Source organism: Rhincodon typus, chromosome 33 (genome assembly GCF_021869965.1).
Source record: "Rhincodon typus isolate 14 chromosome 33, sRhiTyp1.1, whole genome shotgun sequence".
Taxonomy (NCBI): domain Eukaryota; kingdom Metazoa; phylum Chordata; class Chondrichthyes; order Orectolobiformes; family Rhincodontidae; genus Rhincodon; species Rhincodon typus.
This window is the reverse complement of record NC_063364.1, coordinates 16,882,095-16,907,845: the sequence shown is the minus strand read 5'-3', so window position 1 is coordinate 16,907,845 and position 25,751 is coordinate 16,882,095. Positions and strand designations below refer to the sequence as shown.

Here is a 25,751-nt window from a genome sequence, read left to right as displayed (position 1 = left end):
CATGGAAAACAAACAATGCAGCAAGAGCTCATTAATAGTGAGCAATCCCAAGGACAGAACAATGCTCCTCATGCTTAAAGTGTGCAATTAAATGAGTTTGGAAAATTAAAAATCAAATGGAGAATCTTCACATTTTTACCAATCAGTTCATTATTTTTCAAAAAATCCACGTAAGTAGTTCACTTTGAAAATCTTGTATTAAGGGCAATATTTGCATTAAGAAGAAAAAAGCCCCATCAGAGCTGAAATAATGTAACCTGCAAAATTAATGCATTTCTTTGAAAGTATAGCCTATAATAGGTTGCTATCATATGTTGGGAACCTAGCCAGAAGTACTGAGTAGGTGATCCATCTCGGCCTCCTACTGAGGTCCCCTGCATCGCAGATGCCAGTCTTCAGCCAATTTAATTCACTTCACAGGATATCAAGAAACGGCTGCAGGCACTCGATGCAGAAATGGTTACGGGCTCTGACATCATCCTGGCAGTAGTACTGAGGACTTGTGCTTCAGAACTTGCTGTGCTCCTAGTCGAGCTGTTCCCCTAGCTACAACAATGGTAACGAGCTGACAATGTGGGAAATCGCCCTACATTAGTCTGAGCAGGACAAATCCAAATCCAGTTTCTAACCCAACAATCTTCTGTGGATAATCAGCAAAGTAATGAAGAGTGACATCAACAGCGTTGTGAAGCAGCTGCTGTCATGTTGTTTGGGTTTTGCCAAAGCCATTTAGCTTCTAACCTCATTACCACAGAAAGCTGCTGGGGCCAGTTTATGAGATATACTCAAGAGGGAGCAGGGAGCAAGTGGTATTGAGAGAAAGCAGAAATGGGATACTGAAATAACATGATCAACCATGATCATACTGAATGGTGGTGAAGGTTCGAAGGGCTGAATGGCCTACTCCTGCACCTATTTTTCATGTCTTGATTAGAGCATTGGTTCAAGACATACAGAGAGTGCATGCTCTTGACATCAAGGTAGCATTTGACGAAATGTATCTTGAAGAATCGTCAGCAAAATTGAAGTGAATGGGAATTGGGAAAATCCTCTACTAGTTAGTGTCATACCTGTCACAACGGAAGATTCTTGTGGTTACTGGAGACCTATCATCTCAGGATCAGGACATCATTTCAAGATTTGCTCAGAAAAGTACACTAAGCATCTTCAGCTGCTCTGATGACTTTCCCTTCCTCAGAAATGGGTACATTTGCTGATGATTGCTTGGTGTTCAGTACTGTTTGTAACTGCTTAGGAACTGACGTAGTATGTATTTCTATGCAGAAAGGCCTGGGAAAGAAATCAGTGCTAAACAAATAACTGGCCAAGCTAACTGGCCACACAATGGCCTTCTCCACTGTGGGAATCTAACCATCTCTCTTTGACATTCAATGGAATTACCATTGCTGAATCCACAAACATCAACATCATAAAATCATATAGCAGAGGCCCTTTGTCCTATTGAGGCTGTACTGCCAAAAATACACTACTAACCTAGTCCCACTTTCCTCCACTAAGCCTATAGTCTTGAATGTTATGACACTTCAAGTGCTCATCCAAGTACTTTTTAAAAGACTGAGGTTACCCACCTCAATTACCATCTCAGGGACTGAATTCCACATTCCACATTCCCCACCAGCAACTGGGTGAAAAATATTTCTTCAAATTCCCTCTAAACCTCCTGTTTTTCACCGTAAAATTATGACCCCTTATTATTGACCCTTTGATTAACAGAACCAGCTGCTTTCTATTGTTACAAAGTTGTGTAGAGTAATCGTGAATTGGAAGGCAGGAAGCTAGAAATTCTTTGTATTAAAAAAAGATAAGGGAGAAGAATGCATGGTTTAAAAGATAAAGTACTTTTCTAAGCTTAGAGATTTATACAAAAGAAAAGTGCCTACGTAGCTGAAGGTGTACAACCAGTTTTGAAATTGAAACATGTATCAATTGGCTGTGTGATTGGAAACCTTAGGCTTGTTTTGATATTTTGGCAACTAGCTGGAATCAGCCAATTAATTTAAACCAAGCACTTAGCGATTGCAAGTCAATTGAATTTAAATCTGATGGTTTTGACAACCTCAGACCAATACTATTGTAAGAAAATTGATATGTCATCCAAGGTATACAAGGAAAGGGTTTTTGAAAATCAGTGTGAGCATGAACTGCCATCTGAGAAATAAGCATTTTGCTCTTGAAAAATTGCTAAGCTCTTTAAGAAAGCACCATCTGTCCATGAAAGGTACCATGGCACTTCTAGCTGAGTCCTCACAGAAGACTTCACAGGGAAAACATCCCTGACATCCAGATCAGAGGAAGAAAGGCTAGTAGACTTTGAGAGACTAAGCTTTAATTTATTTTCTTATTGGTTTATAAAAGTGGGACCTGTGTTTATTGGAACAGCATACCAGTAGAATTTAGTTATGGAATGGTTAGTAGTTAAGGTGGAATTGTTCAGTTTATTAGTTACTTTGTTAATTTGTTCACTGTTAGGGTTAAGTGAATAAATTGTTACTTGTTACTTATAAAGTGAATATCAGGGATCTTCTTTCATTTAACCTCCCTTTCTCCATGACAGTTTAACAGATTAGGTGAGCTTCTCTAGGTATTTCGGGTTTAATTATTAGAAAGGGATCTCTACTCCAGCCGTAACACAAGCTCCCAAATTTGTTTTGATTTTAAATTATCAGAGGGGTTTGACTTCCCCTTCCTAACACTATCCACCCTGTCCATGCCCCTCAATTTTATACACCTCAACCAGGTTCCCACATCAACCTTCTCTGCGCCAAAGAAAACAACCTGAGCTGATCAAGCCTCTCTTCATAGCCAAGGTGCTTCATCCAAAGCAACATACTGGTGAATTTCCTCTGCATCCCCTCCAGTGTAATCACATCCTTCCTATAGTTTGGTGACCAGAACTACACAATACTCCAGCTGTGGGCATACCAAAGTTCTGTATAACTTCAACATAATTTCATTATCTTTATAAATTTATGCCTCAACTGAGAAAGGCAAATGTCCCATATGCCTTAACTACCCCATTAACTTGCATACCTCCTTCAGGGATCTGTGGACAAGCACCCTAAGATCCTTCTGAGCTTCTTCGTGTCCTGCCATTCATCGAGTACTCCCTTGTCTTGTTATTTCTCCGGGATTACTTTTACCAGAAATTGAACTAGACTTGTCATGTAAATAAATGGCTATAAAAGAGGTCAAAGGCTGGGGATTCTTTGGTGAGTAACTCTCCAAAGTCTGTCCTCTATCTACAAGGCACAAGTCAGAAGTATGATGGAACAGCCTCTACCTGCCAGGGTGAGTACAACTCAAGAAGCCTGACACAATACAGGACAAAAGCAGCCTATTTGTTTGGCATCCCAGCAGTTTGTGCCATATATAAAATTCACTACGACGAATAACCAAGCTTCCTTCGACATCACTTTCTAAACCTCTGACCTCTACAATGGAATAAACAGCTGTTCATTAAGCCTATTTGGAGGTGGGTGTCAAGAGCATCAAGATAGCTCAGAAATTGCAAGCTAATCCTCTCCATGCTCGAAGTCGTTGCCTTTTACATCTGAAATGGATGATAATTCAGAATTTCACTATCTAACTTGGGAGCCAGTACTGGAATATTCTCCATAGTACCAATAATAGTTTGGGTGCAAAGAAGCAACAACAATTGCTGAAATTGTGCATCTCCAACTGTTGAATCCATTGTTTAATAAGGTATGATGCTCTTCTCTGTTGTGGCCAAGATAACAGTAATTCACTCTCAGACATCAGATCAAGACTCAGCATTGAGCTATGCTCAGCAAACCACTTGTGAACTTCCTGGTGCTTGCTGTTTGCCTTGTATAGGCCTAAATCCAATAGTTATTGTCAAAGTAACAAAATTTACATTTATACAGCATTGATTCACAACATGAAGACATTAGGGCCAAACTTGAAAGGGACATTGAAAGAGTCACTCTTTTGTAACAGGAAAACATGACAACCAATTTATATATTACAAAATCCCAAACCAGCAGGGAGTTAAGTAACTGGATTATCATGTAATGATGTTGGATTAGAGATACATATTGGCCAGGCATTTGGAGGATTCAACTGCTGCTCAAATTTGTGCAACAGGATTGTTGAAAAACAAAACCACTGTGAGGGCAGTTCCTGCAATTCAGGACACCTAACATGCTAAATTAGCACTGCAGAGTTAATTTTACATTATAATTACTAAGCCTGGCTCAATGGTGGCACTTTCACCTCAGAGTCAGAAGGTTCAGAGTTTACGCTCGACTTCATAGGTTCTGTTTTCTCTCGAATGTGGCCATCAAAGATCAAATAGCACTATTCAAAGAAGAGCAGGGTTGTTTCCCCCGATATCCTGGCTAGTACTTATGCCTCAATCAACACTAAAAACAGATAATCTGGCCATAATGAGATTTCTGTTCGTGCTTCTAGAACTTCTAATGGGTATATAGTTACATCTATATTTAAAAAAGATGTCCATGCTTGCTAATAATCTAGTGTACAATCAAAGTGTACTCGAAATGGATGGCACAGTTCAGGGGGAAAAACGCTGTGGTTTTTAATCTGTGAACCAAACACAAGCAAGGAAAATCAATATTGTCCCACCTGTAATGTATTTTCTTCAAGTTTGAAGTTTAGACAGGAATACGTAACCAAAAGAAAACAGCAGATTGAAATGCAAATGACAACAAACCATTAGCAAAATGTTTTATCTTACATATTTTCTCAGGGATGCAAGTTTGGATAAGAAAGATCTAGCAGCATCACTTTTTCCTTTACTGTATGATAAAAAACAAAATTATTTTCAAGAATAGAATGCAACATTTCAATAGAAAACTTTCCTACAAGAGCGGAAGGTTCACTCTCATTGCACTTGGAACAAATTTGACCAGGTCAATTCTCTCTTCTTGCCGTGAAGACAGTGTCTGTTGCTTGGCTATGGCATCACAGGCACTAGGAGCTCTTCTCCAGGAACATTTTTAAAAAATGACTCAAAAAAATGTGATTGTTAGTGGGATATTTGATCACAGGGAGAAGCATAAGAAAGCTCAATTTTCTCTTCACATATTATCTATGTGTGTACTTTCCAGAAGAGACAACAGTATCAATTACAATCCAAAATACTTGTTAATTTACTCCAATTCCATAGTCTCAAAGGTGTTTTAGTGCTCAACTGCTGCCCTCAGATAACATAATGCAATACAGATCAGGAGTCAAACCCAATCCTGACAAAATCTCCAAAGTTGCTGCTGAGCATCTTGTTTTTATTCCAAAACACTTTGGTCTGTGTGATTTCCTGTAACACATGGTGTACGCTTTACTAATGTAGGAAAAATGGTTGAAGTTTGCAATTAGATGCAGTAAGGCAGGGTACCAGATACTTGAATAATGAAAGGCACAAGGCTGTCATATCAGTCAGAATAGATACCACTAAAGAAGTGTTTCTGAAATCAGATAATGAATAACGACACATACAGTAAATGTACCCCCTAAATTGGTTATAAATTTGGTCAGCTTTAAGAACAGAGGATGTTCAACTGAGAAATCACCATGAGAATCTGACCATCAAATGACATTGCACCTAATTTTTCTAGTTTTTCTGTCTTGCTCAGTAGGTGAAAGTGAGGCAAGTCTGACCTGACATGGTTTAAGTATGTTTTCTCGTGGAAGGCTGGATTAGCACTGTTGATAGCACCCCAAGAAGGTTTGGCAGCTGCACTTCGTGCCAACTTAAGGGTAAAAAGTTTCTAAGTTGAGTTCAATTGACATTAGGGAAAATGCCTAGTTGAATTTTCAGGGTATTACCAATAAATCAAAACAATTGAGATTTTGCCTGATGTGTTTTGATTCATTTCATGGTTTAAAGTTTTAACAAAGACATGTAGCTCCAGTTGTGGGTAAGGCTGTTGACTTGCTCGCCGAACTGGCTTGTTTTTGTTCAGATGTTTTGTCACCATGCTAGGTAACATTATCAGTGTGGCCTCCGATGAAGCGATGTTATTCTACTCCGCTTGGAATTTATACTGTCAGGTCCGTTATGGTAATGACACGACTCACCACAACAGACCGGACAGTATAAATTCCAAGCAGAGTAGAACAGCATCACTTCATCGGAGGCCTCACTGATGATGTTACCTAGCATGGTGACAAAATGTCTGAACAAAAACAAGCCAGCTCGGCGAGCAAGTCAACAACCTCATTTCATTGTATTTTATGTATCTTGTTTCTTTTGTTGGCTGCAACACTAATTACATGATGAAAATATGAATGATTAAATGATTTGTAACTATGAAATTCTATTGCTCATAATCCTGAGAATAGTTGACAACCTAAAATCGCTGAACATGTTGATTAACATTTTGGATAAAAGAATTTCATATTCGATCTTCATATTCTAATATTCACATACTGTGATTTTAATGTCCTGTGCTGAAGCTGAATCCTGCCACATCAGTTCTTTTCAACCAACAATTTTAGAATGCTGGTTCTATATCGTCTAGTGGTGAGGTTTTTGATGATCATAGATTACTTGTTACTGTATAAAATAAATCCACAGTATCTGTTTTCTCTCTTAGCCATTAGTAAATTATAGATCAAAACTAAAATAAAAGTAGCCATCCATAGTGGGAATTGCAACACATCTTGTGAATTTTATGTAAGCAGAATCAGAGAAACAGTGAATATAAAAGAGATAAAACAGCCAACATGGAGTTAACTATCTTTATTAGCTTTAAAACCAAGACCCCCTAAAAATGCATTCAGGGATCTTTACAAATCTGTGAATGCATGGATACCTGCTATTGGTACTGCATTCCAACACTTCACCTGAATCTTTAACAGCCATAATTCTGCAATCTGCCTTCAAATACATTACCTAGACGTGCTTATTGATGACTTCATACAGAACTTTGTTCTACAATCTGACTAGCTCACCATTACAAATCAGATGTGCAAGTATACGCAATACAGCTAATTTAGATAACATTAGTGTTAGAGCTGTTTAATGGCAGCCAAACAGCTAAATTTGTAAAGAAAAGGGAAAACCAAAGTAAATCGAAAAACAAAGTGAAAGAAAACTATGAAATAAAAATTTGCAAACCCATTAGTCTTGTAGAATATTGACATTCTTAAAAATTACATCTATCACTGTGCCAAATAAGAATGGATTTTTATTAAAAACCTAAATAGTAAATGGTTGGATATATACTTGTAATGGCAATTGTTTAGGATGGGATCCCATTGATTTATTGTTGCTGTCTGATGATGAGTTTCTATAATACAGCAGCTGTTTTCCTAATCACGGAATGTCTTGATATTCCTCCTTAATGAAGAGATCACAATCTATATACACAATCTAATATAAATGTTTAAATTAAAGTCCAGGGTTAGTGACCGATGACATATTCTATTCCAGTAAAGCAAGGCATCATGAAAATGACTTATTTCTATCTACAGCAGCTAATCTTGCCTGCAAGTCTGAGGACATAAAGCCCGTTATGTGCAAAGAAATGCAATCCAAGGAACCATGCAAAATAAAATGACTTGGAAAAACATAAAAAGCCACATAAAAAAAGCTTCATAAATACATTAAAATTTAAACTCTATACTGAAATATCATTGTAGGCCTAGCATAAATTGTACTATGTGGCGTAGCCGCACTCTAGGTTCAATGCTTTTGAATCTGCGCAGGTTATTCATGCCATCTTTGGTTGACTGCAGTACTAAGAAGAGTTACTGAATAAGATGTCAACTATCTGCAGACAGCTGAGCTTCAATGTCCACTCTGCAGATGGGGCATTTCTTGTTGGTAGTCAGCCACTGGTCCACACACACTTGATGGAAGAGGTGCATGCAGGGAAGACGTCTGCAATGTCAAGGAAAAAATGCATTAAGATTTGTTGTATCATTGTTATAGTATCATGATAAAATTTATTTTGAATTCACAATCCAAAAGGGTGTCTCAATATTAGTATTTTCAGTGGCAATCAAGTATGTAACAAAAAAATCTTAATTTAAAATGGCATCTCAATCAATATTCAATCAATTAATAAAAAGTGTATTATACAAGCAATCCTAGTCACAATCCAGGAATTGTGAAGAAATAAACAACTTGACATGGGTGAAAAATAGAGCACACTATTTCATTAAGACAGATGTTACTTACCTCACATTAATTTGAGATTTCAAAATCAAACCATTCAAGCCCCAACATAACGGGTTTCAGCACACATAAGAAAAGTTTAAAGCAAGACAATCGCATCACGATTGTAAGTCAACAGATCTAGCATGCTAGTTTATCAGGTACTTAATAATTCCATACAAAATATGCTTTATGGTTCAAAAGCTTATTTATTACAAGATCAGAAACATTTAGAAAAATATGTTCAAAATCCAATTTACATAATATGGGTATTTATCAACGAGAAATTTTTTCCCCAATCTATTATCTTGAGTTAGTTGGAGATTTAATCTTGTTTGTAAGGAATCAAATAACTGTCAACAAAAAAAAAATTGAATCTGAAATGTTTGCATCCATTGATCGAAATAACAGAATATTTTCCGACAAAACCATCTTACCTAACATCTTCGCCTTCTTCTAAAATAGACAGACAGATGGTACATTTCTCCTCAGTGTCATCCTCTATTCCGCTCTCTTCCTCCTGCTTGTACTGCAGTTTCCTCTGTAAGTCAGTTATTGCCTTGTTACCACAAATTCAAGTTTGTCAGGTGGTTCAGCGAGAGATTGCATACAAATCATTTGCAATAATAATTTAAACTTATTTGCTTAAAAGTATTTTTTAAGATTTAGAACTGTTTAAAGGATCAATAATTTCTAAAACAAATTGAAAATTAATACTGAAATAATGAGGAAATGTCTTCACCTTTTTATATTTGTGTGGGTATGTGCATCTCTCAATTGTACCCTGTGAGGCACCGCGATTAACATTACCCAGTCGTTCTTCTAAATGCAGCAAATCCTGTAAATGAGAAAGAATACTTGACATACACATTTAAATTTTATATCATTATAATTTTTTTTTATTTAAAAAAAAGATTTAGCACTACTTTAAGTGAAAATAGTTATACTTCCCAGTCCTGTTTGTACCAACCTCATAGGTGGCTCGGAGGCCTGGAAACCTTCCTTCCAATCTTGAGGAGATGTAGCGGATGTGAGGGTAACCTGCCATATCTGGTGGTACAGCCTGTGCAAAGCAAAAAGATCATTTAGACAATTGAGTCAAAGTATATTACAACAGTTCTGAAACTCCCGATTATGGTGAAGTCTGCAGAGGTAATGTCCCTGCTATCTATACATCATTAAAACATCATGCAATGCTTGTCAAACTTCCTTAGGTCACATTTTTATGTTAACATTTGACATTTAAACCATCCATCTTATCATACATAGATAACAAGGTGTAGAGCTGGATGAATACAGCAGGCCAAGCAGCATCAGAGGAGCTGGAAGGCTGACGTTTCGGGCCTAAACCCTTCATCAGAAATGGGGGAGGGGAAGGAGGTTCTGAAATAAATAGGGAGAGAGGGGGAGGCGGATAGAAGATGGATAGAGGAGAAGATAGGTGGAGAGGAGACAGACAGGTCAAAGAGGCGGGGATGGAGCCAGTAAAGGTGAATGTAGGTGGGGAGTTAGGGAGGAGATAGGTCAGTCCAGGGAGGACGGACAGGTCAAGGGGGTGGGATGAGGTTGGTAGGTAGGAGATGGGGGTGGGGCTTGAGGTAGAGGAGGGGATAAGTGGGAGGAAGGACAGGTTAGAGAGGTGGGGACGAGCTGGGCTGGTTTTGGGATGCGGTAGGGGGAAGGGAGATTTTGAAGCTTGTGAAGTCCATATTGATACCATTGGGCTGCAGGGTTCCCAAGCGGAACGTGAGTTGCTGTTCCTGCAACCTTCGGGTGGCATCATTGTGACACTGCAGGAGGCCCAAGATGGACATGTTGTCCGAGGAATGGGAGGGGGAGTTGAAATGGTTCGCGACTGGGAGGTGCAGTTGTTTAGTGCGAACTGAGCGTAGGTGTTCTGCAAAGCAGTCCCCAAGCCTCCGCTTGGTTTCCCCGATGTAGAGGAGGCCACAACAGGAACAGTGGATGCAGTATATCACATTAGCAGATGTGCAGGTGAACATCTGCTTGATGTGGACCTGTCTGTCTCCTCTCCACCTATCTTCTCCTCTATCCATCTTCTATCCGCCTCCCCGTCTCTCCCTATTTATTTCAGAACCTCCTTCCCCTCCCCCATTTCTGAAGAAGGGTCTAGGCCCAAAACGTCAGCCTTCTTGCTCCTCTGATGCTGCTTGGCCTGCTGTGTTCATCCAGCTCTACACCTTGTTATCTCAGATTCTCCAGCATCTGCAGTTCCTACTCTCTCAGCTTATCATACATGTATGTTGTGTAAAATATGTTTGTAGCTTTTGGACACCAGGTGATAATTGTGTAATTAAGACATTTAGTTTCTCCCACAACTCAGAAAAAATTGCTTGACATCAGTGAAGGAAAGATGGTCAAGGGAATCTTTAGTGTTACAATACATGATGAAATGGATAGAAAGGAACACCCATGTGCCCTATGGGTTGTACAGGCAGTGGATCTGTCTAGAAACAATATAAAGTGGAAGGATATACACTGGGATCAAGGCTTGTGACCATCACTTATCTGAATCAGTGGGGCACTCTCTTGATCTGGCACGGAGCAGCTGGGAATCAGTGTGCAACAGGTTTTAAAAAGGCAAAATCACAGAAAAGTTGTAAGTTGATTGGTATCTAGTGTAAGTGTTTGCCAACAGCTAGATTTGTTGGAGCTCACAGGTAAGACATTTTACTTTCTAGTCTCCAGTTTAAAGTAAATAGAGTCAAAGTAGGCTTATGTTGCAGCAGGGCGGCTCAGCTATATGGAGCACTCATCCTGTGCTACGTGGAAGTCTTGGATACCTCATGTTGCCTAGACGATCACATGTAAAGGAAGTGTTTCCAGCTGAAGAAATTTGTGTTCCAAAGGTTGGAACTCAAGGAGAGGTTGGAGTCACTATTGCGCATCCACAAAGCTCAGAACTACATGGATAGCACGTTTAACAACGTGGCTACATCACAGACAAAACAGCACACAGGCAGAGAAGGAATGGGTGGACCACTCTGCAGTCTAAAAAGACCAGATATGTTGTGCAGGAGTTCTAAAACTATGTAGCTCACTAACCAGTTTTCAATTTGGATACTGGTGAGGACAAATGGGGGAGGCGATGGTCTAGTGGTATTATCGGTGGACTGTTAATCCAGAGACCAAGCTAACATCCTGGGGACCTGGGTTCGAATCCCGCTACGGCAGATAGTGGAATTTGAATGCAATAAGTATCTGGAATTAAGAATCTAATGACCGTGAATTCATTGTCCATAGTTAGTTGTCAGAAAAACCCATCTGGTTCACTAATGTCCTTTAGGGAAGGAAACTGCCGTCCTTACCTGGTCTGGCCTACATGTGACTCCAGACCCACAACAATGTGGTTGACTCTCAACTGCCCTCTGGGCAATTAGAGACTGGCAATAAATACTGCCTAGCCAGCGACACCCTCAACCCGTGAATGAATAAAGAAAAAGAAAGGATCATAGTAAGACTGAAGTTTACAGCTCAACAAGTGGCTCAGCTGCATAGGTGGCAGGGTGGGCAAACAGTGGTAGGGCAATAGAGAGAGGTGAATGCAATAGTTAAGGGAACAGCCATTTCTATGGCTATAGCTTCAGCATGTTACGTTGCCTTCCTGGTGACAGTATAAAGGATGTCACAAAATGACTGCAGGACAACTCTTTTGGGTGAAGTGCCAGAAATCATGAACCACATGGGCATCAAAGGGATAAGTAAAAGAGGAATTGTAAGCAAGAGATTGAAAAGCAAGACATTCAAGGCAAGAATGTCAGGATTACTCCTGGTATGATATGCTAGTGAGAACAGAAATAGGATGATTTAGTAAATCAACAGGTAGCTGGATACATGGTACATGAGGGAAGACTTTGGATTTTTGGGGCAGTTGGGACCTGCACAGAGGGATGTATTAGATCTCAACAGGGCCAGAATTAATATTCTTGAGAGAGATTTGCTCATGCTGTTAGGGGATTGGGAATGCGAGGTGGGTGGCATTTACGTAGGACAAAAGCAAAACTTATTAGGGGAAAACAAAGGTTATTTCTATTTTCTTCCAATATGCTTTGCTTCTATCTAAATGTTGCCTCACATTCTCATCCTCTTGATAAGTTAGACTAAAGCTTCCCAAACAGCACAAACAAAATTAAAATGGAAAGCAGCAGAAATAAATTCTAGAATCAACCATGATAAAATTACAGAATAATATCAAAAAGGCAGAATTAAAGGCTCTCCATCTGAATGGACGCAGCATTTGCAAAATGGTAGGCAAATTGATCGTGCAGGTATAACGAAGTAGATATTATTTACTTGTCGTTATGGAGACATGGTTGAAGCACAAGACTGGGAACTGAATATAAAAACAACTGACATTTAGGAACACAAGCAAAAACAAAAAGTTATGGGATAGCACTGATAATAAGGGAAGGATCAACGTCTTAGTGAGGTTGGAAGAACAGGATGCAGAACCTATTCAGGTGGAGCTAAGAAACAGCAAGGGGCAACAATTATAAGTTGGAATGCTTTATAGACCAAACAGTGATGGTAACATAGAACATGTATTAAATCAGGAAATTAGAGGTGCATGTCGCAAAGGGAATGCAGTAATGATGACTGATTCCACACTGGGTAAATCTAATGAACACCAATACTATAGAGAAAAAAATCTTGGAAAATGTTTGAGACGATTTTCTGGAGCAAAATGTTAAGGGACCAATTTTGACAGATACTACATTATGTTCAGTGTTGTACAAAGTTCTAATGAATAATCTTGCTGTTAAAGAACTTTTAGGGAATAGTGATCATAATGTGATCAACCTTTCTATTAAGTATGAGAAAGATGTTGGCTGTGGTGGCTTGGCAAAAATAAAAAGGTTTGACGGTAGATAGGCAATGTAGGTTCATTTTTAAAGGATTAATTCTTTGTTTCAAAACATACATAATTCCTTTAGGTCGAAAACACCCAACAAGAAAAGCAGAAGTGCTTGGTCAACAAGGGAAGTTGAAGGTACCATTAGATCAAAGGAGGAGCATTTTAACAAAACTGCAAGAGGATTGGGAGAAGATTAAGAATTCAAGAAATAAAATAAATGTAAACAAGTACAGAATAGAAAAACAGATTGTTACAAGATTCTACGGATATGCAAAAAGGCAAAAGATTAGCAAAAACAAAGGTCGGTTCATTATAGGCAGAATCAGGAGGATTAGTAATGGGAGTTGGAAAAATGGCAGAGGAAGAATCAAGAAGTCTTCATTAAGTAATTGAGATTCAAGAAGGTAGTGAGAGAGTGAGAAACTGAAAGAAATCAAGATTGCTTTAAAAAAAAATTAGTACTGAAGAAACTACTGGACTGAACACAAACAAATCCCAAGGACCCGATGACCTTTATGCTATGGTGATGAAAGAGAAGGCTACAGAGATTGTGTTTTGGTGATCATCTTTCAAAATTCTATTAATTCTGCAACAGTGGCTACAGATTGGAAAGTTGCAAATGTAACCTCACTGTTTAAGAAGAGGAAGACAGACCTGTTAACCTACCTCAGTAGTAAGGAAAATACTGGTAACTATTATAAAGGATGTGATTGCTGGACATTGAAAAAACGAGTGTCCAACTGGGCAGTGTCAACATGGATTTATGAAAGAGAAATCATGTTTGACAAAAACGTACAGAAATTTTTTTGGATGCTATTAGCAGAGTCGATATGGGAGAAACAGTGAATGTAGTGTTTCAGAAGGTTTTTGATAATGTTCCATGCAAAGGGGTTACTAAATAAAATTAAAGCAAATGGAAGTGGGGTAATATATTAGCTGAGTTGAGGATTGGATAACAAAGGAGGAATAAGTTGGTCAGCCTCAGGTCGACAGGCTGTGACGTGGGGGGCAGGGGGCGCACACGGAAGAAGGAAGAGTGTGTGTGTGCATGGATGAAGTGCTAAAGTGTTCAAGCCCCAGGTGCTCACTTTCTATATCATGTATTTGGATTTAGGGACCAATAATAACGTTTCCAAGTTTGCTGATGACAAAGTTTGTTGTGAATGTGAGTTGTGAGGAGGATGAAGGGAGGCTTCAGGGGTTTTAGACAGGCTGAGTCATAGGGCATGAGCATGGCAGATGGAATATAATATACATGAGTGGTTCCTTTGCAGTCAGAAAGAGCATGTAACCACATTGTACTAGTTTCAACTCAAGAAAATCAGTGACAGACAGACATTCTTTTGTTCATTTCTCAGAGGAATGCATTAATCAATCAGGGTCAATCAGCCTGGTTAAAATTTAATCAAAACTTGGCAGCTCACTATCAGTCATCATTAATTAGTGCATTCTCCTCAGCAACTGCTCCACCAGAGTACACCAGCCAACAAATCAGCACTTTCCTCTCTCACAGTCTAAATCTTGTTTCCCCTTTATTTTGATATTTCTTGCAAATGATCCTGATCAATGCAAGACGAAAAGCTCTGAACAAAATGTACCTTTTATTTAGCGATATTTAACGTTCATTTTAAAGTTTCCAAGCAGTTTAATTCACTTAGTCAGTAATAGCCAGGATTTTAATTCAGCTATGGGAGTAGGAACCAAAGGAAATGAAGCAGAATCCTGTAACTGTACAGCTCATTTCACTGGTGTGATCAGATTTCACATCTGATCTGATTTAAAGATCATTAGTTTTAGGAACCTACGTAAAAACAAATCTTGAGTTTTAAAATCAGAAACCAAGATTAAATTACACTAAGTTTTGAAAACAGTCCATTAGTGACTTGAGCAGTTTGAAAATTATTTTTAGCTTTTACTTAGATCTGGCCTTCTTTGAAGAAGTAAAATACCAAAGTGTAATGTTGCTTCTATTCTGAATTAACTTCAACTCAGTGGTTGAACTAATTCCTACCTATTCATCTTAAATTTCACCAGCTTCTTTTTCTGAAAGATTAAGAAGGTTTTAGCAGCAACAAAAGAACTTTCAAATAATATTTAATTTCCTCATGTTGGGTGTTAAATAGCCCACAAGGGGAAAAACTAGTAGATGCAGTTTACCTCAAGATTTCTATTAGCCTTAACACCCATTCAATCGTTACCATCTTTTTTGTATACCTGTCATTAAAGATGTCTGCAAACAAAGAAAAGCCATTTGATTAAAATGATTGAAATTTAGTTCTCGATCTTTTATGCATTCCAAGCCAATTGTGAAATCAAGAAAGATACGACAAGATCTTCACTCAGAATCTTAGCTACTAATTAGATTTCTGTTTCCAGTCATCCCTCCAACTGTCAAGATAGAACAACCTTAGTGCAATTGGTTACATACTCTTTCTTGCAACCGCAGCATCCTACTAGATCTAAGCTGATCTACTAATCGATGTCTTCTCTGTGGCAAGAATGATCATTTACATCTGTGTCATACTGTCCATATCCTCTTCTGCTATTGAAACTTAAAATGACTATTTCAAGCTCAGCAAGCTGGCCTGCCACATTCCACTGTTCATAAACTTCAGTTCTTACAAAACTCTGCTATCTGCATGTGAATTGGCACCCAGTTTGGTTCACTGGTAACCACTGTCCTCACTGATCTATAATGGTTTGTTTTTGACAATGTTGCAAATTTAAATTTCCGACCTTTGTGTTCAAATTAAGTCATGGTCTTGCCTTTCCTCCTCTCTACAAACTTTTTCACAACTTTTCACAATTTCTACACTTTTCCACTTCTAGTCTTTCACACATTGCCAAATCCCTCAGCATTGGTAGCTGTATTTTGAGCTGTGTTGTCTGTTGGCTGCCAGAGTTCAGGTGACCTGCCCTAGGCTAGAGAAGAACTTGAAGTTAGAAGGGAGCATCCAGTATCATGGTCTACATTGGTACCAATGACATAAACAGAACTGGGAAAGAGATTCTACTGATGGATACTGAGAAGCCAGGCACTTGGTTGATTATCTTTTGAAATTCTGCTTTTCATCTCTAGATTACTACCTGAACCACATGGAAATTGGCACAGAGCAACTAAAATTAGAGAAATGAATGTATGACTCAAAGACTCCTGTAAGAAAGGTTAGCTCTGACTTCAATCATGGACAACGTGGAATGTGTATTGTTGGGATGGTCTTGAATTGTGCTGGGACTAGTGTCCTAGCAAGCCACATAACTAGGGAATAAGAGCGGACTTTGAAATACCAAGTAGGGGTGAGGGATTACGTTTGGGTATCAAGTTGGGGGTAGAATCAAGGCATAGAACAAAGTAGTAATCTGGGAAATGAAATATCAGATAAGGGAAGAGGGGCAAAGAGTAAAAGAAATCTTAACGCTGTAACACTGATAATCAGGACTAGATGTTACAAAGATAACAAAAAAAAACACAACTAATGGCTCTGCATCTGAATGTTCACAGCATTCATCATAAATTAAACAGATTGATAGCGCACATTAAAGTAAACAAATATGTTTTGAGAATGAATCCCAGAATTGTAGCTGCAGGTGACAAGGATCAAGTCCTGAATAATCGAAGCATATAAGGCACTGAGAAATAATAGGATGGAGGGTGACACTTAATCAAGCATGGCATTGCTTAAGTAGATCAGAATATAGAATCAGTTTGGGTGGAGAGGAAGAATATGAGGGGAAAGAAGTCACCAGTGGGGATGGTTAACAGGTCTCTCACCAATAACTCCAATGTGGGATAAGGTATACAAGAAGAAACACTGGATGCGTGTGATAAAGGGATTGCAATAATCATGGGTGATTTTGAATTAGAAACATCAGTTGGCAGTAGTAGCTGTAGTTGTAATTGTACCAGCCTCCACCACTTCCTCTGGCAGCTCTCTGCGTGAAGAAGTTGCCCCTTAGGTTCCTTTTAAATCTTTCCCCTAACACCTTAAACCTAGCTTTTGAATCCCCCACCCCTTGTCTATTTACCCCATCCACTGATTATCTCATCATGATTTGATAAACCTCTATTAGGTCACCCTCAGCCTCCGATGCTCCAGGGAAAATAGTCCCAGCCTATTCAACCTCTCCCTATAGCTTAAATCTTCCAACCCTGGCAACATCCTCGTAAATCTTTTGAATCCTTTCAAGTTCCTTCATTGCAAACTATTTTCTGAACCTATTTTACTATCATCTGCAATTCTGGCTATATTATTCTCTCTCTCCAGTCAAGTCATTAACATACCTAGTAAATAAATAAATGGGTCTTGAGCACCAAACCCTTTAGCACCCCACTGTAGAACTTTCCGATCCAAAAAAGACCCATTTAACCCAACTCTCAGCTTTCTCAGCCAATCGCTAACATAAGAGGTTGAGAGGTGACCTTATGGAGGTTTACAAAATCATGAGTGGTACAGATAAGATGAATGGCAGGTGTGTTTTCTCTAGGGTGGGAAGTTTCAAGACTAGGGGGCATACTTATAAAGAGAGAGGAGAAAGATTTAAAAAAGACGTGAGACGCAACTTTTTTTTAAACGCACAAAGTGGTTCATGTGTGAAATTAATTTCCAGGGGAAGTGGTAGATGCGGGTTCAAGTTACGACATATAAAAGACTTTTCTAAAAGTACGTGAGTAAGAAGTGTTTGGAGTGATATGGGCCATGCACAGGCAGGTGTGACTTGTTTAGTTTCGGATTATGGTCAGGCATGGATTGGTTGGAACAAAGGGTCTGTTTCTGCGCTGTATGACTCTATGGCTCCATTACCCCTAACTCTGTGATCTTACCTTGTACACTAACCTTTTATGCAGAACCTTATCAAATGCTTTCAGGAAGTCCAGATATACAACATCTACAGGACCCCATTATTAACTTTGCTTGTTATATCTTCGAAGAACTCTAACAAATTAGCAAAACATAATTTACTCCTCATAAAACCATGCTGACCCTAATGGATTGCATTTTGACTTTCCAAACGTCCTATTACTATTTCCTTACTAATGGATTCCAACAATTTCCCAACAACAGGTCTGTAGTTTCCTCTCTCTCTTTTTGAATGAGGCCATGAAATTAGCATTTTTCCAATCTACTGGAACTTTTCCAGAATCCAGAGAATTGTAGAATATTACAAGCAATGCATCCACACTCTCCACTGCCACTTCATTTACAACTGTAAGATGTAGGCCATCAGGCCCTGGGGACTTGTCTGCCTACTTATCCCAATAGTTTGTTCAGTATGTTTTCGCTAGTGATGCTGACTGTTTTAAGTTCCTCCTTTTCTATATTCTCTGCATTATCTATTACTTTTGGGATGGTTTCAATGTCTTCCACCATGAAAACAGAGGTAAAATATTGATGTAAGGTCTCTGCCATTTCTGTGCTCCCCACTATTAACTCTCCAGACTTGTCCTCTAAGGACCAACATTCACTTTTGCTCACCTTAAGAGTTTACTTATGTTTCTAAGCCAGTACAATCCTTTTTCTTGCACCTATTGCCTACTAATAGACTTCACAGCTATTTTCAGCACAGAACCTAAGGCAACAGCGCACAATAAATCTCTCCCTCTTCCAAACTTTTCAAGAAAAGGAGTGATTATTGCAAGAATATCACATAATGCAGAAAATCAACCATATTTTTGTCAACACCATTTGCAAATAACATATAAAGCACACTACATACTAGTTTTGTGCACATCTATAAATTAAAATACAGAGAGTCAGTCACATTATATTTGAATCAGTCAAGTGGATTTAAATATATGCCAATGATCTTCTATTACATATTCCTGTGTTGATAAAATAACCATTTGTGAAGACAATAATCATAGACATTATCTTCATCACAGTTACAGAAAAGCAAGTGTGAAGTATTATTTGTTGTTTTGCTCACCATGAACGGTAGTGCTCCAATTGGGAAATGGTGAAGTCGAGGAGGTGGAGGTGGATGATAATGAGCCAAGTGAGGGGGAAGGTTAACTGGTGGATATGGTGCTGTCGTCACCCCTGGGTCGATACCCAGTTCCCTGCAATAAAGTTTATTAATTCTTTACCAAACAATGCTACAGCTGTAGTATCACATCTTAATAAGAAATAGCAATTCATAGCTAACAAAGCTAATAAATCAAAATGGAATGCAGATCCAATTTTTTTTGTTAAAATGACTAAAATGTAAATTTTGAACATTTCTGTGACCAAGAAATATTTTCATATTCATTAAAGTCCAAACTTAATTTCAGCTGGACAATAAGTTTCAAAAGTGTTTTCAATTTGATTGAATTTTTTTCAGAAGGTGACCAGGTGTGTAGATGAGAGTAGTTTACATGGATTTATTATAGATTATTATACTTGATGTAGTTTATATGGATTTCAGCAAAGCCTTTGACAAGGTCCCACATAGGGGACTTATCAAAAGGGCAAATGCACATGGGATACAGGTAAGTTGATTAAGTTATTTCAAAATTGGCTCAGTTGTAGGAGACAGAGGGTGACTGGAAACCAGTGTCCAGTTGCATACCATAGGGATCTGTGCTAGGTACAAATTACACAGATGACTGTGGAGGGAGGTTGGATTAGTAAATTTGTGGCTGACACAAAGCTTGGTCAGGTAGTTAACAGGGAGGCTGAGTATCTTGGGGTACAAGATATATACGGGATGGTCAAATGGGCAGGTAAGGGGCAGGTAAGTGGCAGGTGGAATTTAACTCTGAAAAGCGTGGGGCGATACACTTTGGAAGGAGTAATTTGACAGGCAAGTATTCAATGAACGGCATAACACGAGGAAGTTCTGTGGAACAAAGGGACGTTATAGTGTTTGCCCATAGATCTCGGAGGCCAGAAGGGTGTGTTAGTAGGGTTGTGAAAAAGGCATATGGGACACTTGCCTTTATCAATCAAGGCATAGATTACATAAGCAGGAAAGTCATGGTGGAGTTGTAGAACTTTGGTGAGACCACAGCTAGAGTACTGCGTGCAGTTCTGGTCACCATATTACAAGAAGGATGTGACTGCACCGGAGGGAACACTTGGATGATTCACCATGACACTGCCAGGGATGGAAAATTTAAGTTAGAGGAAAGGTTGGATAGGCTTGCTGTTTTCATTGGAGCAGAGAATACTAAGGAGCAATCTGATTGGGGTGTACAAGGTTATGAGGGGCATGGGCACTGTGGATAAACAGTAGTTGTTCCCCTTCAGTGAAGTGTTAGTTATGAGGGGACACAGGTTCAAAGTGAGGGAACGACGTTTTAGGGGATGGGAGGGGTGGGAATAAGAGGATAATGTTTTTACTCACAGGACAGTGAAGATCTGAAGTGTGCTGCCCGAGAGGGTGGTAGAAGCGAATTGCCTCAAATCCTTTAAAAAGTACCTGGATGAACACTTATCACACCATAACATTCCAGATTATGGGGCCAGTGCTGGTAAATTGGATTAGTTTGAAAGTCTGGTGTTTTCCACGTGTCTGTACAGACTCAGTGGACTCAAGAGTCTGTTCTGCACTGTACGATTCTATGATTCAGTGTTACTGCGCACAAGCTGCTACAAGCAGCAAGCGAAATATTTGTAATACATAGAGTAAAGATTTGCAGTGCACAACATGGTCACAGCATTTGAAAATACAGATGAACACATGGGCTTGTAGCCCCTTTCTGTACTGCTATAGACGTTCCGCAAATTCAATTGCGATATTATTTACTAATTTTCAAATTCACTCAATATTAGAGACGATGCTCTGCTTCTAAAAAATGAAATCACATCATTCCACGAGTAAAATCTTATGCTCTGCTACCATGTAGATTCTAAACCTACATAAGCATTAACAGGGAGACAAATGGCCTAGTGGTATTCTCGCTGGACTGTTAATCCAGATCCCAGGTAATATTCTGGGGACCTGGGTTCCAATCCTGCCATGGCAGAATTTGAATTCAATAAATATCTGGAATTAAGAGTTGAATCTTGACCAATGATAACGATTGTCGGAAAAACCCATCTGGTTCACTAATGTCCTCTAAGAAAGGAAACTACAATCCTTACCTACTCTGGCCGACATGTGACTCCAGACCCACAGCAATATGGTTGATTCAAAACTGCCCTCTGGGCAATTAGGGATAGGCAATAAATTCTGGCCTAGCCAGTGATGCCCTCATCCCATGAATGAATAAAGGAAAAAAAAGTAAGCATAACGTGGCTACAGTACACATATTAAACAGGAAGATTCTCCACCAACCAGGCTGGCCTCTCTGGTGGTTGTCGAGGATGTGATGACATTGTCTGGGGAACATGAATATGATGTCCGTGCCCATAATTAGGATGCATACGATGTGGATGTGGTGGAGGTCGCTCATGTGCTCGACTGGAAAAGGAAATACATATAAATTGAAACATTGCTAAGTCCAATTACACATCTCACCAACAGTAGCAAATAACAAGCAAAGGCTATAAAATGATAAACTTGAAATTGTAACAGTGCAACATTTTGTTTTCTGCAGAATTAAATGGGATTTAAATGTTATGGCATTTATGAAAAATCAACATTTTGGCAAATTTGATCTTTAAATTCTTTTCAATTTTGTTAAGAACACAATTATGTTCATGCAATTTGCAGTTCTTTGCTACCCTTAGGTTAAGATTTTGAAATCAAAAATAATATTCATTTCGTCTCTGCAGTGAGTGAATCACATTCAGCAGAACTTCTGTACATTTACAGCATGCATCCAAGATTCTTTTTCTGAAGTAAATGTATATTTATTCAACTGATTTCTAGCCATAACAAAATAAATAAGCCTTTTTTTATTTCTATGACCTTTACCTATATATTCAAACATCATTAGAAAGAATGACTTATGCTGGACATCCCACCGCCTTGGCTGTGATTTAGAGCAAGATTATCTTGATTCTGGGATGATGATCTGGACATGGGTGTACCATATAAATTTCCATTGTTGGGCTAATATTTAAGGACATTTTCAGGATTGATTCTTCAGGCCTGTCAGCACCTTTCCAGTGGCAGAATGCCACATCCATCCCTTTTTATATCTTCTAACACTTCCTCACCTTCCCATGCAACTGCAGATTGTGTAACACCTGCATCTTCACCTCCTCACTGTCCAAGGCACCAAACACACCTTCCAGCTGAAGCCACGTTTCACCTGTACTTCTTTCAATTAAATCTATTGTGTTTGACACTCGCAATGCGGTTTCCTTTACAGTGGCATCACCAAATGCAGACACAGTGATTACTTTGTGAAACATCTCTGCTCTGTCCATAAGAATGACTCCAACCTTCCAGTTCTTTGAATAAATTTCAATAAATCATCTTGTTTCCATACTAACAATTCTGTCCTAGACCTGCTGCGCATTCCAATGAAGCTCAACGCAAGTAGGAGGAACAATACCTCATTTCTACATCACAGCCTTCAGGACTCAACATTGTAACTTCCCACCTGTATTTGTTGGGTTTGCTTTCAATATATTGGACCCATTTTCTCCTTTTCACATCATTTACACCTATTTTTCAACTCTTACCACCATTAGCATTGTCTTTATCTTTTGCTCTGGAGACTCTTGATATCTGTTCCATTTGCTCTTGCAAACCGAATGCTAGCAGCTTAAAACCCATCATTTTCCAGTCAAATCGCATCTGAAACAGTTAATGTTTCTCTCTCCACACATGCTGCTAGACATGAGTTTCTCCAGCATTTTCTGTTCTTAATTGGGAGGCTGCCAGCTTCACAGTTAAATGCTCTATGCCCTAACGGGCCATTCAATGGGTCTCAGGTGCACATCCCTTCTAGTTTTATGTTTTTATCCCCAGCAGAGGATGCCTGCACGATTCGGTACCCTCTCAACACTCAACCTGCCTCAAAAGCATCCACTTTAGCTGCATCTGGCTGACAGTTTAAGGGACTAATGCACAGTCAGCCCAAAAACTGCAGAACTGGTTATCATGTTTCATCCTGACATCACAGTCCCAAAGACCAGGGTAAAGTGTTGCCTTCATCTTCACTGGCACAAATTTAGAGAGACAGGCTTTTCAATTTGTCCCATGGTCAGTCCTGACTGGACTTGTTCAATTCTCTACTATCAGGTTAATTGACAATTTTAGTAGGCATCAGGGGATATTGTTGGCTACGCTTCAAGCTTGCCATTTCAATTGGGGATGTCAGAAAGTGGCTGCTGCATCTGCAACAGTCAGGTGCCAATAACAGCATTAAGGTGGAGGAAGCCTGATAAAAAGACATGCTGATGAAATTCATCAAAGTCTTCAGCGACTATCCATGTATCAGTGAAAATAACTTATGGATTCAAAATTATTTTGTGTGATATGCATCATTTTCCAACACGATACCCTTATCGTTTACAGATAATTCCAAAGTCAGTAACATAATGCCAATAATAATGGACATTTCTGATCAATAACACATCTGGAATTCTTTAAACTGTGATGATTAGACTTTTCAACTGGGAAGAGCTCCTGCTGGACATTTAGTCAAAGTCTTTAGTAGAATGATAAAAGAGCCCAATTGCAACCTATCTGCTGTCAAATGTCAATGTTTTAAGTAGGTTTCAAAGTAACGTGTGAAATGGCTTCATTCAAAATAGTGCAGTCTGAAAAAAAAACAGGCAAAAAAAAAATCACTGGAAGGTATAAATCAGGGAAGTGTGGCAACATTAGTGGATAGAGTTACTTCTAGAAAGGTCATAAGTATGAAACTAAGATAATTCAACTTTCCATTATTCAAATGACACGGGCATTTATAAATCCTGGTCAAAAAAATAACCATTCTACTGTGCTGGTAGTTACAAAAAGGTTTGGTACTACAGCAGAGCCATGATAAACAGCTGACTTACGTTGGGTGTTGCATCATTCTTCTTCGTTGTGCCTCCATTCTCTGAAGCATTTCATGGTGATGCAGCCTTTGAGACGAAGGTGGTGGAGCAGGGATGTGGTGTGGCATTGTTGCTGCTGTAGCAGGAAGGTGATGTGGTGGGGGTGGGGGTGCTGGTGGTACAGCGTGAGTTGAAGGATGCGAAGGAATCTGGGGATGGAAAGGATGCACTGGATGTGGAATGGCATATTCTGGTTGGGGAGGAGGTTGTGGTGGAGGGGGAGGATTTCCATGCGCGTGTGGGCATGCAGTGGCCTGATGGTGCAGTGATCTTGGTAAAGGGGCATCTGGAAGGAAATAATAAGTACAAATCAAAAGTAGAAGCTAATCTGATGCACATTATTTTAAAAAGAAAGTGGAGTTTCAAATTCTTAAGAGGTAATGGAAATTGACCTTTAATGCATGCAAACCAAAATTTAAAGAAAATAATTCCATAGATGCTTGCTAATCCCTGGTACTTAAACATTCATTTGCCTTTAGAATTAAATGTTCATGGACTATTGTTGTGAAGTTGGGTAAAATACTTGTGGATTGGGAGGCAGGAAGTTAGAATTTGGTGTTTGTAAAGTGCTGGGGGTGGCGGTGGGAAGCATGTGTGGTCCCTTTAAAAAGTCATGTGCTTTTTCTGTGCTTAGAAATTTAAAATAGATGCCTGTGAGCAACAGCTTGAAAGTTTGCAAGTACACAGAGCACACACAAATTGAAACATTTGTATTGAAAGACCGTACAATAGCAGGCCAAGCAGCAGTTTTTAACCAAGACAACAGGTTTTTGAATTTAGCCAAGCAATTTGAACCAGGCACTTAGATACCAAAAACCAATTAAATTTAAATCTGATGGTTTTGACGACATAGAACCGATCCTATTCTAAGAAATATTGATATGTCATCAAGGGTATGAATTTGGACAAAGCCATAGAACTAGCTGCCATCTGCGAGAGCTGATGACCATCAGCTCTCAAGAGAGAATCGCTGGCTCTCACAGCTCCTCTATGTTTTAGAGGAAGCACCATCTAAATAATAACAGCACCAACAGCACAGCTAGTTAATATTCCTGACAGAAGAATCGTCAGAGAAGTCACAGAACATTCCAGAAGACGTAACCTGGCTGTAATTTCGATAGATTAAATTCTATTTTTTCTTTATATAAGTGTATTTATTGGAACAGCATATACCGTAAGAATCTTGCTTTATTCAGGAATAGTTAGTAGTTAGAAGGGATTTAATTGGTTTGTTAATAGTTTAGTTAATTTGTTTACTGTTAGAGTTATACAAATAAATTGTTATTTATTGATTTTAAAGTGAGTGTCAGGGATTTAGTTTATTTAACCACAAAGTTGCTGAAAAGCAGGTTACAGCATTTTTCACACTTCTTTTTCAGATTATGACGTGAGGTGCTCCTGTTTGGGTATTTCGGTTTTAATTCTCAGAAGGGGGTCAACCTCCGCTTTATAACATTATTCAACCATGGAATGCATCTGTTCCAATCAGATTTGTGTTCATTATGCTGAAGGACGTTCATGCTGGGGAATGAAACACCTCCTATTTTAGGCACTCAACGTTAGTCTCTCATATCAAGTCTTCTATAGCGCAAGGGTTATGGGGAAAAGGCAGGAAAGTAGAGTTGAAGATTATTAGATCAGCCATAATCTCTGAACAGCAGAGCAGATCCAATGGGCTGAATGGCCTACTTTTGCTACTATGTCTTACAGTGAGTCACAATGGAAGTAAACTCCCCAAAACTTAACACAAGAGGGCACTTCCTAACACATCAGTGTGACAATGCTTCCATGT

At 39.0% G+C, this 25,751-nt stretch overlaps 1 protein-coding gene across 3 annotated transcripts in view; it reads right to left on the bottom strand.

Annotated features, from left to right (window-relative positions):
* Positions 1-6,727: 6,727 nt before the first annotated feature.
* The window catches only part of rnf111 (ring finger protein 111), a 109,441-nt gene continuing 90,417 nt past the window's right edge, over positions 6,728-25,751 (bottom strand). For 2 of the 3 annotated variants that reach the window (XM_048615987.1, XM_048615986.1), the window contains 7 exons: positions 23,921-24,245; positions 21,297-21,422; positions 18,963-19,095; positions 9,132-9,224; positions 8,904-8,999; positions 8,599-8,720; positions 6,728-7,885 (listed from right to left, as the gene is read on the bottom strand). In XM_048615987.1, the coding sequence (XP_048471944.1) occupies positions 7,768-7,885; positions 8,599-8,720; positions 8,904-8,999; positions 9,132-9,224; positions 18,963-19,095; positions 21,297-21,422; positions 23,921-24,245 (1,013 nt within the window). In that variant the 3' untranslated portion in view covers positions 6,728-7,767. The remainder of the gene's footprint in view (positions 7,886-8,598; positions 8,721-8,903; positions 9,000-9,131; positions 9,225-18,962; positions 19,096-21,296; positions 21,423-23,920; positions 24,246-25,751) is intronic. The other variant, XM_048615988.1, reaches the window with a different exon arrangement.